The sequence below is a fragment of the Thunnus thynnus genome, chromosome 8 (genome assembly GCF_963924715.1).
Source record: "Thunnus thynnus chromosome 8, fThuThy2.1, whole genome shotgun sequence".
NCBI lineage: Eukaryota > Metazoa > Chordata > Actinopteri > Scombriformes > Scombridae > Thunnus > Thunnus thynnus.
Window position 1 is genome coordinate 13,396,778 of NC_089524.1, and position 17,999 is coordinate 13,414,776.

Below are 17,999 nucleotides of genomic sequence, written 5' to 3' on the forward strand. Positions count from 1 at the left end.
CGCTCCCATTTCCATAGTGTTCCATCATCTGCAAATACAAGGAGTGTATACTCTCTTCCTATACTGATCATAACACTTCCCTGAGATGAACTTTGTAACTTTTTTCAGCTGTTTTGCACAGACACTTCTTAAGATAATGCAGGGATTTGATTCAAACAGAGACATAGATATCAGTCAAAAAGTTATTTTATTTGTTTTAAATTATCTAAAAAGTCGAGCAATACACAAAGCTACAGTAATAGTGTGTTCATTTTCTATACAAGCAGTTTGACAAACAATGCAATGGTGACATGTCTGTTATTCTCAGCACAAGAAACATGTGTGAGTGTCCAGACTGAGCTCTGTTTTCACTCTATGTTCTGTTTTTGTCACTCAGTTTTATATAGTTTTTTAAAAATATAGTTTTAGTTTTACATAGGAATAAGTTTGTTTGTTTGTGAGCCAGACAGATATATTCTGTTTTGTCTCAACTGTTACAGCCAGCCTGACAGTGAATCCTGTGTAACTGAACACAACTGATGCCATCACATAAAGCAAAATGTGTCTTCTCTTCTCAGTTTTATACAGTTATTTAGTTTTATATAGCTTTAGTTTGAATATTTTATATAGTTTGTTTCTCTCTTTCTTACTGTGTGAGTTTGCATGTGTTTAGTTTGACATGTTTTAATAATCAGTCTGCAGAGAGTCGTTGTCATAGACGTCTGAAAGAAGAAAGAAATAAAAACAGTTTAGGAGATACATATATTAAAAAGTCAAACACATTAGCTGCCATAAGTGAATATTTCAATTTAACAGGAAATTACATTAATAGGATCTAAAACAAAACTCACCGCCTCCATAGTCAACATCGTCGTAGATGTCTCCTTCCCTGTGAATGAAGATTGATGTTAAACTGACAGCAGAAAGTTGTTTTTTATTGATATTTCTGTTTAAAATCTATATCCAAAACTTGTTAACATGATATGATATGATATGATATGATATGATATGATATGATATGATATGATATGATATGATATGATATGATATGAAGAATGAGAAAAGCATTTATGTAAACATGGATAAAAATGTATACTATATGTTTAGATTTGTAAAAATGGGTCCATACATAGAATATGTATATGTACCCATTTCTATTATTATAATAAACAATATATACTGCATGTGTGTCTGTAATGTATATATGTATGACTATATTCATATGTGATGATCTATTTATTTTGTTGTGTCACTAAATTACTCTTTTCATCCATCCTGTCAAAAACAACAACAAAAATCATTTATAATAATAATAATAAGATGAAAATCAAAGTCAAAGATGAGCTGTTACCACAACTATAAAACGCATTTACAAAAAGATATTTCATAATTTATTCACAGTATAAAAAGACATGAAAGTAACACTAAAACTGGCAGCGTCAAATATGAACTGAGGAGGATTCACTTACATTGGAAGAAGAAGAGATCTGGACACATAACCATCTGTGAAGAGTTAGACAAAACATGTTTTATGTAAAATAGTCACTTTGAATATGTGAAATACAGCTCTTACTGAATTTATTATATTATCATCTGTATTTTATTTATTGCAATATTCATTTCATAACCATCAGACAAACACTAATCATTGTACAGTATATTTCCCACAGCATGGTGCTGTGCCACCAGCAGGAACCAATCACGCAGAGGTTGTGCATCAGCTATAAAATACAAACAATACACATTTGTTTTGGAACTTTATGACTCTATTTTTGTGTTTAGTTATTATCATTATTATTATTAACAAGCCACTACTATGCAAGTCACAGAAAAACAAAAGAAGAGCTACTGGGATCTGATAGTAATGAAACACTGAGCAGGTGCAATATTATAAGCACGGGCAAGAATTTGTGCACCAAAATGGCTTAGTATATTTCCATTAAAGCTGATATGATTAGTCAATTAATCAATTTGTTGATTGACAGAAAATTAATCAGCAACTGTTGTGATAATTAAATGATCATTTAGTTATTTTTGTAAAACAAAAGTGTAAAACAATGGCAACTTTCAGTTTCTCAAAAATCAACAAGAAATTATTTAATGTCAAGAAAATCATTTCGTCGATAATGAAAATAATCGTTTGATGTCGTCCTAGTTTCCATTACTATTATGTTTGACAGTGTTTATTCATGGAGTTATTACAGGTGTTGTTGCAAAAAATTTTTTATCACATAGCCATGATCATAAAGATTTTGTCGAGTGATGTGATAAGGATAAGAACTTCCCTTTTAGTTCAAAGTGCGAGAGTGAGAGACACTAGTGAGAGACACTAATGCCCGCAGTATATTGTTCTTGCAAATGCAAATGAGTCATTTAGTAAATCTGACAGTTCTGCTCACTGACACTCTGAGAGAACATATGTCTACTTCTGGACACATACATCTGACCTCCTCCTGGTTATGCAAAAATCTCCCTGATCACCTCAGGTAACCTTTACACAAATCATCAACTCTTATTTCTAAAACCAGTCACTTTGACCAACTGCTCACATGTCACAGTGCAGATTAAAATAACATACGATCACAGCAGGATTTGTTGTGTTTACGTACATTTTCCAAACCGGTTGCGGCACAGAGCTTTCTTGCTGCTGGTGAGCTGGATGACGTCCAGGACCTCTCCATGAGTCACAGACAAATCCTTCCCCCCTGGCTTCTTTATGATGCTGTTAGGATCCACCATCATGGTGTGCAGCACACTGAGAGGCCCATCATACTGAGAAACAAGAGTCATAGTTTGAGTTTTTCATTATTTAACCAACATTTTTATATTTTCACTGCCTTGGTCAAATACACTTGTATAGTACAAAGAGGTGTGATGGGTGTGATGTTGATACAAGTTAGTACTGACTGTTGCAAGGATCAGTAATATGACTTTTTTGATTGGATATTTGATCTTTGAAGAAAATTATACCTACTCTTGTGAAAGCACAATTCTCCGTCATGTTTGATTACAATCATTGTCAACACAAAAAAAGTATAGATCATCATTGGTTGACTTGTCCAGTGATCAAATTTCAACACACTTTTGTGTTCAGGTGGTTTTAAAATGTCACCCATTGGACGAGCCTTACACTTACTAACAGATTCATCCTTCATAGCACACACTGTATCTCAGAAACTGTCAATTAGATGAGTAAACTTGAGAATGACATGATTCAGTTTTGCAATTTTTAACGGGGCCACTATAACATGTTGTATTATGTGGATATGATGCATTTCATTATTGTGGATTGTATGTGGAGTTCCTCAAGGATCCATCCTGGGCCCCCTTTTTCTCCCTGTATGCTTCCTCTTTGAAAAATAATTCAGAAAAACATTTCCATTCACTGCTATGCTGATGACACTCTACTTTATTTACCATTAAAATCAAATAATCTGATGTGAAAGTGTGAAAAATACTTACCTTAAATTTTTTTCTTAGTTCCTTTTCCACTTTGGGATCTATGCTGCAAACAAAGATGGTTTTACAGTTTGAAAACAGAAGACAACAACAATAAAGTAATGCATTTCCCAGATTTTTTGTTTTTTCCTTTTCTAATTCTGTTCTTATTTGACCATCACCTCAATTATCAGCTCAACATCAAAATTTTATACTAAAATAATACTGCAGCTACATGTAGCTGTCAGTATCTCACCAATTATTTCCTGTTTTTTCAGTGAACCAGATGTGGATAGATACCTGATTTCAGGCGGTGGTGGGGGAAAATCCTCAGTTAATGGTTGAACGTCATCGTAGTCATCTGAGGAGAGTACCGAGAAATGACTGTAAAACTAAAAATATCTTGTCATCTTGTAAAAAAGGTGAAATACTCTATTTCAGATTTTAAAAAAAATATGTTTTAGGAAAGCAGCCTCAACTTTAAATGAGTGATATTAAAAATTTTAGGCAAATTATAAAATAATCCAAGTCACTGTTTGTATTATAAAGTACCTGTTGCAAATGTATACAAGTTTGAAACATTGAGCATTATACCAAAAATACAAAAATTAGAGCTGAAACAAAATAAATCAACAGATTCATACTTGACACAGCTAAGAAAACAAAACAAAACAATAAACTCATATAGTAAAATGTTTCAAAAAATCTTACTGTTTAATGATATTATGATAAAATTTTCTAGTAAAACGTGAGAATAGTTTTCCAGGACTTATTATCTTTGGTTCTTTGGGATAAATAAAGAGTTATGGATATGTTGTTTTTTGTCCAGTGAGTGAAGTAAATAAATATGGCAATATCATATATGGCATGAATCCTAATCTGCCAGTGATGTTCATGTGTGCTGTTCTGTCACTTACCGTCATCCTGAAGCATGCTGCAGAGCAGATGAAAAACACAAACAGCAAGTTAGTTGGAACAGACGTGGGTGAAACTAAGAAAGCAATGCAGCTAAACAGTTAAGTGTTGACTGTGCATGAACTTAAAACCATAGGAAAAAGTTGACAGAATAGCAACATCATATGTTAGGAGCAGATAAATGTTTCTCACAATATAGTACAACAATTTTTTAAAGTGTTTTGTCATAGCAGGATGAACAGGATCTACTGCACCTGTCTCTATTATTGGACTCCATGTTTAACATGTGAGGGGGGTCTGGAGGTGGTGGAGGTAACGTTGATGTGTCTACTTTTCTGGACTGGAGCGCTTTGCGCTTCACTGCCTCATAGTCAATGTCCACACATGTGTTACTGATGTATCCGTCTGCAAGGTAACACAAAGACAAGATGACGACCTCATTACTTTCCACAACCTTATTTTCTCAATGGAAAAAATATCGCTCTGCTTTGCTTTGTGACATTCTTCGTCTCCAACTTTATTCCGTTATTGTCTTACATGGGACATCTTGTCCTTTATAATTGCTTGCATATGTTATATTAATTACTAGAAAGGTTGAGGAGCATGTTTGCCATTAGACAGAGGCTGAGTGGTTGAGAGGGATACAGTTAGCAGGCCTCTTTGGTTTCACAGGCAGAGTTGAGCATTGTCTGCATAACATGATATATCTAAACTAAATTGGTCCTCATAAGCACAAGAACATACACACACAGGTGCACAAACTGTTTTCCAAAGCACTATGCTATAGCATACTAATATGCCACCCCATTTATCATTTATAAGCATAAGTTAATGAATGGTTTATAATATGCTATATTGTAGTTATAAACAGATACAACAGATGTAACTGTTTATATACTGCTTATGAATGCTAAATAGAAGGACATAAAGTTGAGTATTGTTGGATATTTACAGAAAACTGGACTACACAGCACTTTCAATCTGGAATTCATAAACTTGCTCACCATCTTTAAAAAAAATCAAGCACAAAGTTTAAGAGCATATTACCATCAGCCTAACTTTGTGATGTGGGCTCAGATAGGAAGGTTTCCTGCTCTTGATTTGCAGTGAGATTTAAAATGAAACTCACAGTTTCCGTTCAGGGAGCGAGCCAGCCATTTGCCTCCTGGGTTATTGTTCACTCGCATGATCTCCACGCTCTCGCCTTGTTGCACACTGAGGTCCAGTTTTCCTCCTCCGTACCAGTCGTGCCGGACTCTCGCTGTATGGATAACATCCAACTGCCCTTGCACCTACAAAGGGGCAGAGAGCAAAGGTGTGAAAGTTGACAGATATGAATTAGATTTGGATGAAGATGGGGTGGATGGAAACAAAGAGCCTCAATATTTCGGGATGCACGTAAGCTAAATGGTCCAGCTGAATGTCAAAGAAGGAATAAAAAATTGATTTAAAAATGACTTTTTAATTAGTTCATGTTAATGGCATTTAGGATGTTGTTGGGGTCGTACCTGAAAGTTTTTCCTCAACTCATTCTCTCTTTTCTGACGCTCTAGCTGCTCTTTCCTCTCCTGCTCCTGTTGCTTCTTGGCTTCTTTTTTGTTTTTCTTCTCAGCATTAACCAGGTTCACTTCTATTTGGTCCCTATAAATACACAATCAAAATGAAAAATGACTTTTCACCTTTTTAGACAATTCCCCGCATCACAACATACACCTCCTACATGTAAAATATTCTCATCACTTTCAGTTCTGGGGAAATAAGATGTATCTTTACTGGCACATAAAAATTCACCTGACCAAAAACAACAATCAGACAGAATTCATTCACACACTGAGCATTTCACAGTTTCACAGCAGCAGTATCCAACAAACTTCTTCCCCTTTCACTTTTTCAGTGTGTTCCAATTATGTGATTATTTCAAGTTTGTCCATTCGGTTTGTGACATTATCCTGATTATGTCACAAGTTGAATATCATTGCACACTTGCACATTTAATATAAATGCACACCAACATTTTGGCTGAACACACACTCAATTAAAATGTTGTTACCTTGTGACGAATGGAGCAAATAACATTTCAGATTATGATCATTTGCAGAAATAACACCTTTAATTGAGAGACGTACTGCTATGACAGTTGTTCTCACAATAATAGCTACCGCAGCTGTGGTAGCAGCAGATGCAAAAATAAAAGTAGCAGTGCCAGAAATAATAAAAACACGTTCATGCAGCTGCAGACACACTCCATTTTAGGTGAGTAGAGTCCTTATTAAATTCACACACTACAATTTGATTCAATTGTAAAAACTGAAAGTTTATACTCACTCGTCAATAAACTCATACACGTCATCAATGTCCTACAAGAGAAAGGATTTATTTACACTTTTAAAGAACAAAGAAAAACAGGCATATACAAAGATTTTTAGATTAAAGGGCGATGACACCTGCTGTCTTTTTTATGCCCTAGAACAGAATGCATTTGTGCATCAGTGTGTATGAACATGTGTACTTCCCGAAGCTAGAAATCAAACAAATCGCGTGCTTCATTGACAATGAATGAAGTTTATTTGTTATTCGTCACAACAAAATAAAGTTGATATTTCAGCAGGTGTAAATTAGTATTTAAACTTAATTTTATCTTTAGTTTGTAGTTTTAGGGAAGAGTGCAACATGTTCTACAAGAGGAGCCACCTAGTTTAGAATTCTCAGAATGACATTTTTATTTACAGTAGGTTTAGTTTCAGTTTTCTGTCCTTACCCCGTCCATACAATGAGAACTGTTGTCACTCCAGGACTCTGTGAAATTACATAATAAAAAAGAGATGAAAGGCACTCTTTCCTTCTAAAAAGAGGCACATTCTCATATATAAATGCTTTATTATCATAACAATATGAGGAGAATATGGAGCCTATGAAATATGATTGAAGTCATTAGTTGATAAGGTATTAAAAGAATAACTAGGTAATCATTTTCTACCAGAAAGTGATAAATGTCATTTTCAAACTTAACTCTGAACTGAAAAATATAAGAATAAGCTCACATTATACTATTCTGCACATTGTAGATTTTTAAGAACCAAAGGATTTACAGTCATGAATCATTCAAAAAATACAGTTTTTCTGTTTACCGTTCTTCTCAAAGCTTGCAATGTCATCATAGGTGTCCTGGTCATCCTCAATGTCACTGCAGTAAATACATAAACAAACATTGTTTGTGTGCTCCCTATACAGCAATAACTTGTAGAAGTTAGAACTTGTAGAAGAAAGAAAGAAAGAAAGACAGTACAATATTACAATGTCACTCTAAAATATCACTACATCATTGCAGCAACTTCTTCACTTAACACCTTTACTTTTCACTGACTGAGAACAAGCGACAGTGTTAATCTGTACTTGTGAACTGATGAGTATTACTTACCAAGAAAGGTATTTTTCTGCAAATGTAACACACCATAAATATATAGTCTATATATTTAACGTCATTTAGATAGAAAGGAAAACAAAAAGCAGCTATTTCATTGTTATGTGTAAAATGGCGTCATTTTTACCTTTGTTAGATCGATTAAAATAAAACCTGACAGGAAAGGGGTGGAGAAAGCGTGATGACACTTGGAGACTCAAAGTTTTGAAAAATGTCCCCTAAACGGTGTGATGTTCCCACATATTGCTGATATTCTATTTAAACCTCTATTTGTCTAATTCTAAATTGCAGCCTCTAATATGATTTATTTTGCTTTAAGTGTACTGCATTTGTGTATTCTGATTATGAGTGTAGCGGATTTTTAAAAACTTCTCACACTATTTCCTGCCTGCCATCATGGCAGTTGTGATTGAAATAAGACTCTTTTTTTATTCTGGTACACTCCCTGATTTTATTATTGCAGAATGTATATGATATGAAATAAATACCTAAAGCGGGTTTCTCTGTGTGCACTCACCCTGCAGTTGGTGTAATAACAGCAGTATGTTATGAAATTTTGCGAAATACTCACACAGAGGCGACCTGGTGTGGCAGCCGGGGTTTGTTGAATCGTTGTGGAGGTTGGGGAGGACTGATCACTGCAGGTGAAGACATTTTCCTGCCTCCTGTGCTTGGGGAACCTGCTGGTGGGGGGAACCAGAGAGAACATCCATATGTGAAGAAGTCTCTTGCAAAATGAGATGGATAACATTGCATTAAAAACAGTCACACCGACTCAGTTAACAAAAAGTCCTTTTTTGCTTCTTTTCTCTCTAATTAGCATGTTTCCACACAGAGATGAAGCGTACTGTGGTTTGCCAGAGTTGTTGCTTGTCTTAAAGAATGAAACAATCACTAAAGACAGAATAATCTGCATTTTGGAAATGTTGACGGAAGCACTTTCGGGCTGAAGACTCTTCTGGTGATCGATGCTTTCTCAGCAATATTTAAACAATGGTATATTAAAAAAAAAGTTTTACTCAAGTACTGTACTTAAGTACAATTTAGAGTCACTTGTACTTTACTTTAGCTTTTACATTTTCTTCCATTTTATACTTACAATACATTTCAGATTATTTTATTTTTTACTCCACTTCATTTATCTGACCGCAATCGTTGCAGGTTACTTTGGTAAGATCGAACATACAAAGCATTCAACGGGCTTACAAAATACATGCATGATGCAGATGATGATGCAGTTACAGTCGATTTAACTACCCAACAGTATTTAAAATTTGACCAACTACAACATTAAAAAGGTGCATACACTTTAATGCATCACCAATACTAATACAATAATATATATCTAATACTGCACAGTCTGAAACTTACTGTAGCATTCTGCATGGTGGCAACTTTGATAATTTAAGTGCAAATACTCTGTTTTTACTTAAGCAAATGTTTGACGACACAGTGTTTACAACATACATTTTTAAAGTTCAGTATCTCTAATTTCCCTTTAGCGAAGAACAGAATACTTTTCCCACCACTGTATTTAGATTTTAAATCTATCCAGTTAATATTTTGAGTCAGTAAACAATAATAATATATTTTTTATGGAAAAATTAAATGGTAACATGCTTTTGTCAAATCAAAATACAAGATGTCAGAGCAGGAAACCGTTTGTCCTTGAGCTATATCTAAATCCACCAAGCACTGCCACTACCCACCAACCCCAAAAACAGAAGAGCACTTCGAGTTTTCTGCTGTTAACAGACTCACCATCACTCTTCCTTGGACTAGGGAGTGCCGGAGCTCCCCGAGTCAACCTCATGAAGGGCTCCAGGTTGACATGTGGAGGCCGTTTAGGTTTTATGGGCAGGGGTCCTTCAGGGGGAAGGGGTTTCCTCAGCGGGGTCACATCTCCTGCGCTCCTCTGTCTGGGCTGCTGTCGGAGCGGGAGAGGGGTGGAGGCGTGACCTGGTGCAGGAGACTGACCTGGAGCTGAGGGTGGAGCTGGCTTGATGCCCGCAGGTCTGTGGTGCTTCAGCATCATGTTCTGTAGCATCTCTCCCGTCTGCTTGACTTTGATAGGGTCTGCCGGCTGGCTGGATGCTCTGATGCCTAGATTGGGAGGCGGTCGAGGGAAAGAAACAGGTCTGGAGGGGATGGGAGCTGCCATCATCGGCTCTGCCCGTGGGAACCTCATCAGGCCAGGGCCAGCCATTGGAGGAGGAACCGTGGGGGACAATCTGTGCTGGGCCAGGTTGTTCTCTAGTGCTGGTAAGATTCCTCTCCCAAATCCAGGTCGTGGAGATTTTGGGGAGCCGCTGTCTCGGCTGCTGGTGTCTGAAGTGCTGGCCTTGCTGTTGAACCTGGCCCTCAGAGCCTTGACATCAACGCTCTCCCCCTGACAACAACACAGGAGCAGAAAGTCAAAATGAAGCCGCTGTGCTTTAGAAGCAGGAAGTTAGCAGTGCAGCACAGAGCAAGGCATGCCCCCTACGCACACAATCACACACCAGCCGACAAACCCCTACGCTTTCTTTACAAGGCGAGAATGCACCCTGCAACAACACAGTTTCCTGGTTGTTTTGATCTTCAAAAAGCTGATAAGTCTGTGCAGCAGACAAAAAAACCTGTGTAGTCTAAACAGCAAGGTACTGAAAGCAGCAATTAGTGATTATAAATCCTGTCAGAGATTATGTTCACAAAAAATATCACATATGATACAATATAAACCATTTTGTCATAACAGGGCCCTCTAAATTTTTTGTTTTTGAAGGTATTTTCAAGGCCACTCTATAAAGTTACTTTAACCAAGCTAATTAAACAAAATTAAACCATATTTAAATAATTTTGCAGCTATGTTTAATTGTTGTAGCTATTAAAGCCTTTTCTTAGAAGGACAATTGTTGTAATTGCATTAACTTTACATACTGTTCATATTCTGACTCTTCACAGTATGAACCCGGCCCAATCAGTATTCCCTCATAATTAGTCTCTATACCAAATTTTGAACCACAAATGTATTTGGCATTTATCAATACCTTATCACTAAAAAAGGCTTTAATAAATTAATCAATTTAAGAGAGCAGAAAGAGTGTATTCTTTAGGTTTTACACTGTTTGTTTAAAGAGAAAAAACACAATCAGACTACATTATGGTCTCCTGTTTCCTAAAACATGATAACGTAACAGCCACAATAAAGATTTCAATTAATTCGGTTGAATGTGAAGAATGCAACATCATTTTTGAATGATAGGTTTTAAAACTGTGAAAACCATCAGTCAACACTGCTCTCATTGCTATATGATAAAAATATATGCACTTTTTTTTCAAACCGCTCAGTTGATACAGTCATGTAGGTCTTGAAGTCATTTGTGTAACATCCTCCTGCCTGCAGACATGCTCCGATACTTTCTCTTCTAACTCACTGTCTCCTTGCTCATCTTGGAATAACAGATGCACCAAATCATTCATCACTCACTCTTAAGCGTTTTTACATCATTATCCCGGTTTTTAGTCTTTTTCTGGTTTTGATCATATTCTGGATACAGCATTTACATGGAACGTGAGAAACTTGGTTATTCATCTCCATGTTTACATGATTCAAACAGCATCCAGGTTTCTATTCATCTGTGTCCAGTTTTGTCTTGATTCCTCAACATCTCAGCATCTCCTTTCTCTATCAACAGAGAACGTTCAGAAACCTGGATCAGGTGTTTACGTGCCACACTATCCTGGTTTCCACTGGAGTATTGCTCTCAAAAACGTTATACTTCCACTCCACTACATTTCAGAAGGAAATATTGTACTTTCTACTCCAATACATTTATCTGACAGCTTTAGTTATTTTTCAGATGAAGATTTGACACAACGGATAATATAACAAGCTTTTAAAATACAACACACTGATAAAGATGAAACCAGTGGTTTCCAACTTTTTTGGCTTTTGATGTCTTACAAAAAGCAGTGAGTAGTCAGGGTCACATTTCAGATGTCTGTGAGTTGTTAACAGCTCCACCAAATAGTGATTTTTCCCTATAAACTTCTCACATGGTTTCATTTCAATAAATTCAAATCACCCAATATTTCACCAAGAAACAACGATTAGAGTAAAAGTCCAAAAGCTGAAAACAGATTTGTGTATCAGAACTTTGTTTTTTCTTCTTTCCTCTTCCATTAATCATCTCACGACCCCTCGGATTTATCTGGTGACCCTTTGGAGGGGCCTGACCTATAGGTTGGGAGCCACTGGACTAAACTAGCTAACTGTACTTAAAGTAGTTCAAACTAGCTCCACCTCCAGCAGCTACAACAGTAACCTGCTGCTTACACACTGATGCTTCAGTATTAATGATCTAATGATGTCATATATAGTAATATATCACTCAGAGGGACCAAACCACTACTTTTACTACAATACAATAAGTACAATTTGCTGCTAATACTTATGTACTTTTAATTAAGTAGGATTTTTGATGCAGGACTTGTACTTGTAATGGAGCATTTTTACATTGCTGTATTGGTACTTTTACTTAAGTAAAGTATCTGAATACTTCTTCCACCAATGAAATGGGGATAAGTATGAACCTGTGTACGTGGTATATGATGATGCCTTTGCACAATTTTAGTTTTCACAGTTTCAAAAGTCCCCCATAAAACCTCAAAGGTCTACAGGATCCTGCCTCAGTGCCAACTGTGGCAGTTCTCGTAACGTGTTGGGTAGACTTCGTCACCACTGTCCCAATGACTAATATACACAGACATGCCAATTTATAGTTTCGTGTTTCCCCATAACCACTCTTTACCATGATTTGACCCCTTCTGATGACTTTAAAATTCCTTGGAATAAATATGGGTCAAATTCATGTACAAAAATGTATACCAGATGCACAAAAATTATTTTTTGGGAAATATTTCCATTTTTGTATGTTCTGGGTCACTTCTTTAAGTCTTAAGTACACTTTAGTGTCTCCACTCCCTGGATGCCACATTGCAGTGCTACAAAAGAAAAACCTTCTCCAGGTGCTGTTGTTTGCAGCATGATAAGCCATCCCTCAAGTGTGAATACATCAAACAGAACCTCAACTTTCTTATGGACAGATGTTTTAAAGGTCCAGTGTGCAGGATTTAGTAGCACTTAGCAGTGAGGTTGCAGATCGCAACCAAGTGAATACACCTCCTCTAAATCCTCCCCTTCCAAGCATGTAGGAGAAACTACAGCGGCCGCGAAACTCATGAAGAACACAAAAGGCCCTTGCTAGAGCCAGTGTTTGGTTTGTCCATTCTGGGCTACTGTAGAAAGATGGCAGTACAACATGGTGGGCTCCGTGGAAGAGGACCCGCTCCCTATGTAGATATAAATGGCTCATTCTAAGGTAACGAAAACACAACGATTCTCATTTTCAGGTGATTATACACTGATTAAAATGTACTTATGAATATTATATTTCATTTCTGCCAAGTATGTTCTGCTATATGCCACTAAATTTTACACACTGGTCTTTTAAATATGTATCAATAGGAAAGATTATCTTCCTAAACAGGATAGCTTTTATGTCAGGCTTCATTTAATATTTTGTATGGTGGACTGGCCATGTCTTACTAATAAGTCGTAGCTTGCATTTCTTTAAATTTGTGGTTCTGAAACTATGGGAGTCAAGTGATAATGTCACTTTTGTTCTTTCACTTGTTGTTAAAGGCCTGAGTGTAAAATTACTGATAGTGACACTAAATAATTGTTTAAAGGTACAGTGTGTAGAATAGTGGCATCTAATAATATTCATAAGTATGTTTTAATTAGTGTATAATCACCTGAAAATAGGAATCTTTGTGTTTTCGCTACCTTAGAATGAGTCCTTCATATCTATATAGGGAGCGGGTCCTCTTCCACGGAGGCTGCCATGTTTCTACAGTAGCCCCAAACATACAAACCAAACACTGGCTCTAGAGAGGGCTTTTCATGTTTTTTGCCAGTTTTGCGGCCATCGTACATTCTCCTACACGCTTGGAAGGGGAGGGGTGTATTCATTTCTAATTTCCTCTTTCCCCTTTCTACTTCCCATTCTACTGAAACTGCCTTGACCAGAGTAGTAAATGATCTATTAATTACTGTTGATTCTGACTTAACATCATTGCTGCTGCTTCTCGAGTGCAACTTTTGACCGTGGATCACAGCATACTTCTAGGCCACTTGGAGAAACATATTGGTAGCCAGGGGACAATGCTTTCATGGTTTCATTCATATTTATCAAATAGAACGCAACGTGTAATTTACAACAATACAATCTCTGAATTTTCTGAAGTAAAGCTTGGTGAACCCCAGGGATCGGCTCTTGGCCCTATGCTTTCTGCTATCTACATGCTTCCCCTTGGTGACATCATTTGCAAATATGGTATTAATTTTCATTGCTACGCTGACGATACGCAGCTATATGTACCTGTAAAGCCAAATGACCTTCCCTAACTCCTAAATTTAGAGGCATGTCTATCAGAAATAAAAAAATGGATGGATATGAACTTTATGCTGTTAAATGCTGATAAAACAGAGTTAATAGTTGTAAGACCAGCAAAGTATGAGCATCAGTATGAGAATCTGAGTGTCAATATTGATGACTGTGTTATCTCTGAAAGCTCGACCATCAAAAACCTTGATTTTTGATTCACGTCTGACATTCTGGTCTCATATCAAGGCTATTACCAAGACAGCATTTTTTCATCTTAGTAATATTGCCAAAATCCGACCTATTCTATGACTGCGTGATGCTGAAACTTACATCCATGCATTTGTATCTTCCAGGCTTGATTATTGTAATTTCTTTTTTTCTGGTCTTCCTAGTTGTCTTACTAGAAGTCTGCAGCAAGAATCTTGACAAAAACCAGAAAATTTGACCATATATGACCCATTCTGGCCTCTCTTCACTGGCTCCCAGCTGATTTTAAGGTTCCTCTTTTAACTTGCAAGGTCTTGCATGGACTTGCACCACCCTACCTATCTGAGCTAATTACACAATATACACCAGCACGCCATCTTCACTCTCTAGATGCTGGTCTCCTGGTCATTCCTTCAGTTAACAAAAAATCAGTTGGCTTCAGAGCATTTGCCTACCGTACCCCTTATCTCTGGAATGGCCTTCCTGTACATGTTAAAGAAACACGTTCAGTTGAAATCTTTAAATCAAGACTGAAAACCTACCTTTACTCACTACAATACAGCCTCCCCTAAAACTTAGCTGGGCCCATCACCTTTTAACATCCTTTTACCATTGATGTTTTTAATGTGGTTGTGTCACTTTTAATTTTTATTATTGTACATTGATTGCTGTATGTTTGTCCTATGTATTCTTTTTAACTGTAAAGTATATTGGGATCATGCTGCATGGTGATTCTGCACTTAAAGTAAAATTGATTGATTGACTGAATTTTGCTACAGTCTGCAACCTCACTACTAGATGCTACTAAATCCTGCACACTGGTCAAAAGAAAACTTATTTTCCTTTGTCCAGGTAGCATGTCGTGGTTTACGACATGGTTATGAATCAATAACTCCTTGAGATATGCTGTTCAGCCTTGTTTTGTGTTATGTTAGTTTATTGTATCTTTTGGTCTCCTGTCACTTCCTCTCCTTCTTAGGAAATATGAGTTGCATAAAATGTGCTACATGTGGAAAGATGGATGTGTTTGTGTGTGTGTGTGTATCTTCATATGTCTTTGGGCTGCACCTGCCATTAGATTTTTACTCTTCTATATGTTGTTTACAATTTGCTGAGGACTTTTGCATTTTTTGTTCCAAGATGATGTTTGTGCTATAGATTTTTTTTCATGGGAACACTCAACGAATGACGGAACTGTTGAGAAAGATTTCATGACAGACTTTCAAATGGAAGTCATGTGTCAATAAGGTTTTCTTTAAATGGAGAAGTTTTTTGTAATATGTCATAAATTGTCAAAGTGACAGAACCATACAAACAACAGTTCATAAACAAAAGTCACATGAATTGCAGATGAGCATCTTTTTTGTAGAGGGTTTGGTATCCTGGCTTTTTATGAAGTCATTTGCTTGCTAAAAATGAGGAACTGCTGGTGGATTGATGTCAATCTCTTCATTGTTGTTTTCTCTCTGTTTTCTTCACTGTAACCATGTTTGTGTTTTTGTTTATATGGAAGTTTAAAACAGAAAAACATTTCTCAATATTATCGTGAACATGAGGACTGAGGCTCACACATTTTTAGGTGTGTCTATGATGTTATTTCAACGTTATCCTCACCCAGACAAATAACCAAATTAAAAGAGGGAAGAGAGTTCAAATAAAGTGCTCAGAACAGTTTAACAAAGAGACAGAAATAATCCCATTGGCTGAGTTAAACCTCAGCAGGTGGAGTCAGGAAACTGTTGTAACAGTGCTGGTTGGCTAACTGACCAACATCGTCAGCAAAATGAAAGAGCAAACTTGGTGAGAGAAGTGAAACTTTATGAATGACTATTTCTTGTATTCTATTATGTTGACAAAAAGAAAACATGATGATAGTAAAGGAATCAAACCATCTATTGTCTGAACACTTAATGTTGTAACCTTTGCTAAGACAATTAGAGGGTGTGAAGAGGAGCAGGAAGTGTATGCAACCACACATCTCTGCACCTCAGCTATCATCCTGCACCGGTTGCCATAGAAACGCCCTCCACTGTTACCCCTGCACCAATAAGCTGCAAGTTTTTCTCACAGTCGTCTCTTTTACTTCAATGAGCAAAGGAAACAGACAAAAACCTCCTTTCTATACCACAAAACACACACACACACACACACGCACACACACGCACACACACACAGAGTCCCACTTTCAGTCAGCAAGGGCCTGCAGAATAAAGAAAGTGTGTGTGTGTGTGTGTTGCTCCCTTTGGCACTGACACACTATCTCAGATGTTTTTTTTAAAACGGTCTTGCCACAGTTTGTAGCTGTGCAGGTGGGCTGAAGAGAAAACCTAACAAGAGTCAGAAAAAACTCTTTTTACAGCAGAGTAACAAAATAAAGTCTGTCAAACAAAATATTACTCCTTGACTCAGGAGGCAATTGTGCTTTAAAATATTTGCAGGTGTTTGAACGTCAGCTTTTGGGAATATCGCTGAAGTTTTCATCTGCTTTAAGACTACACCAAAATAGGAAGGTAATATTAATCTTCTATCAAATATTAGCCACCAGCCAGTGAGTGTTACAGAGCTCTGATATGGCAGGTTTCATATCTGAACGCAGCTACAGACAAAAGACATTTGCTGTAGTTGTTTCATTAATTCAATTGTTCCTGTGTTAAAGAGCTGCTGAACATAAAATAATTAGTGGAGTTTTCACAACAGTCACAACAGACTCAAATTTATACAGATATGTATCCTAATATGGAGAAAATCCAGGAGGAAGCACAGAATCCTTTAAAGCATACATTTTTTTTTTTACAATTTAAAGACTAAATATCACAAATCGATCGCCTTTTCCTGACAGAAAAAGTCTTCAAAAGAACTTATAAGTATCATATCTTCTCTTCCCACAACTGATAGATATGTAAATAGAAAAGTAGAAGTGCAGTTGTGTTAAGAGTGCTGTTAGTACCGGTGTCAATCATTAACTATTGATAACAGTGAAAGCTTTCTTTCATTAGCAGCACAATGACCATTTCTTTGGTTTCAGAATACAACTTCCCCTTATACTGTGAAAATGATGTAATTACTTCAGAGAACTGTAACTGAACATGTCAAGTGAAACGCTGGGTAGAAGTTCAGGATACACTGTTTTGAAGTGTCTAAAAAAGACTGTAAACCAGATCAAAGAGACACTTAACAGAAGTTTTACTTAGAGTGATACGATAATTTGCTGGCCTTTCTGTACCAGTCAGGTTATTCATAGAGACTTTGATGGTCAGGAGGAAATAGCCAAAATTAAACAGCAAACACACGAAGAGAGGTGTGCTGTGAAATAGCTGTTAATCACTGAATGAATTGGTACACATGAAAAAAACACACAAATCTTTCTAAATAACAATACTAAGTAACTGTTTCTTACCATATTTGCCTTTAGTGATGTTATTCTGCCAGAGTTAGCTGATAATAAAGTGCTACATGTCCAGCTGAGATTGTGAGTCAAGCTGTGTATCCAGGCTGATGCTACTGTACAGACTGCATGACCCACGCTGATCTACACTTACTGCAAATGAGGAAATGCTTCGTAATTCAGCCACAAGGTGACTGACAGCACCATGAGATGACATGAGATT

At 36.7% G+C, this 17,999-nt stretch overlaps 1 protein-coding gene across 2 annotated transcripts; it reads right to left on the reverse strand.

Moving 5' to 3' along the window:
- Window positions 1-168: 168 nt before the first annotated feature.
- si:ch73-40i7.2 (FYN-binding protein 1) lies at window positions 169-17,947 on the reverse strand. 2 transcript variants are annotated; one of them, XM_067596642.1, is made up of 16 exons: window positions 17,789-17,947; window positions 9,515-10,142; window positions 8,325-8,433; window positions 7,461-7,516; window positions 7,091-7,128; window positions 6,658-6,689; window positions 5,841-5,973; window positions 5,462-5,624; window positions 4,587-4,737; window positions 4,335-4,351; window positions 3,718-3,778; window positions 3,442-3,484; window positions 2,589-2,751; window positions 1,449-1,482; window positions 831-868; window positions 169-701 (listed from the first exon to the last, which is right to left on the reverse strand). In XM_067596642.1, the coding sequence occupies exons 1-16, from the start codon at window positions 17,789-17,791 to the stop codon at window positions 664-666; spliced, it is 1,707 nt and encodes a 568-aa protein (XP_067452743.1). In that variant the 5' UTR covers window positions 17,792-17,947; the 3' UTR covers window positions 169-663. The 2 variants fall into 2 exon arrangements, with proteins under 2 accessions (XP_067452743.1, XP_067452742.1); XM_067596641.1 differs by having other exon boundaries at window positions 8,325-8,436.
- Between the last annotated feature and the right edge of the window lie 52 nt (window positions 17,948-17,999).

Coding starts and splice junctions, on each gene's coding strand:
- si:ch73-40i7.2 (XM_067596641.1), bottom strand. Junction 5,974..6,657: donor GTGTATGAGTTTATTGACGA/GTGAGTATAAAC, acceptor GTGTATTTATAG/GGACCAAATAGAAGTGAACC. Junction 869..1,448: donor AGATCTCTTCTTCTTCCAAT/GTAAGTGAATCC, acceptor CTTCATTCACAG/GGAAGGAGACATCTACGACG.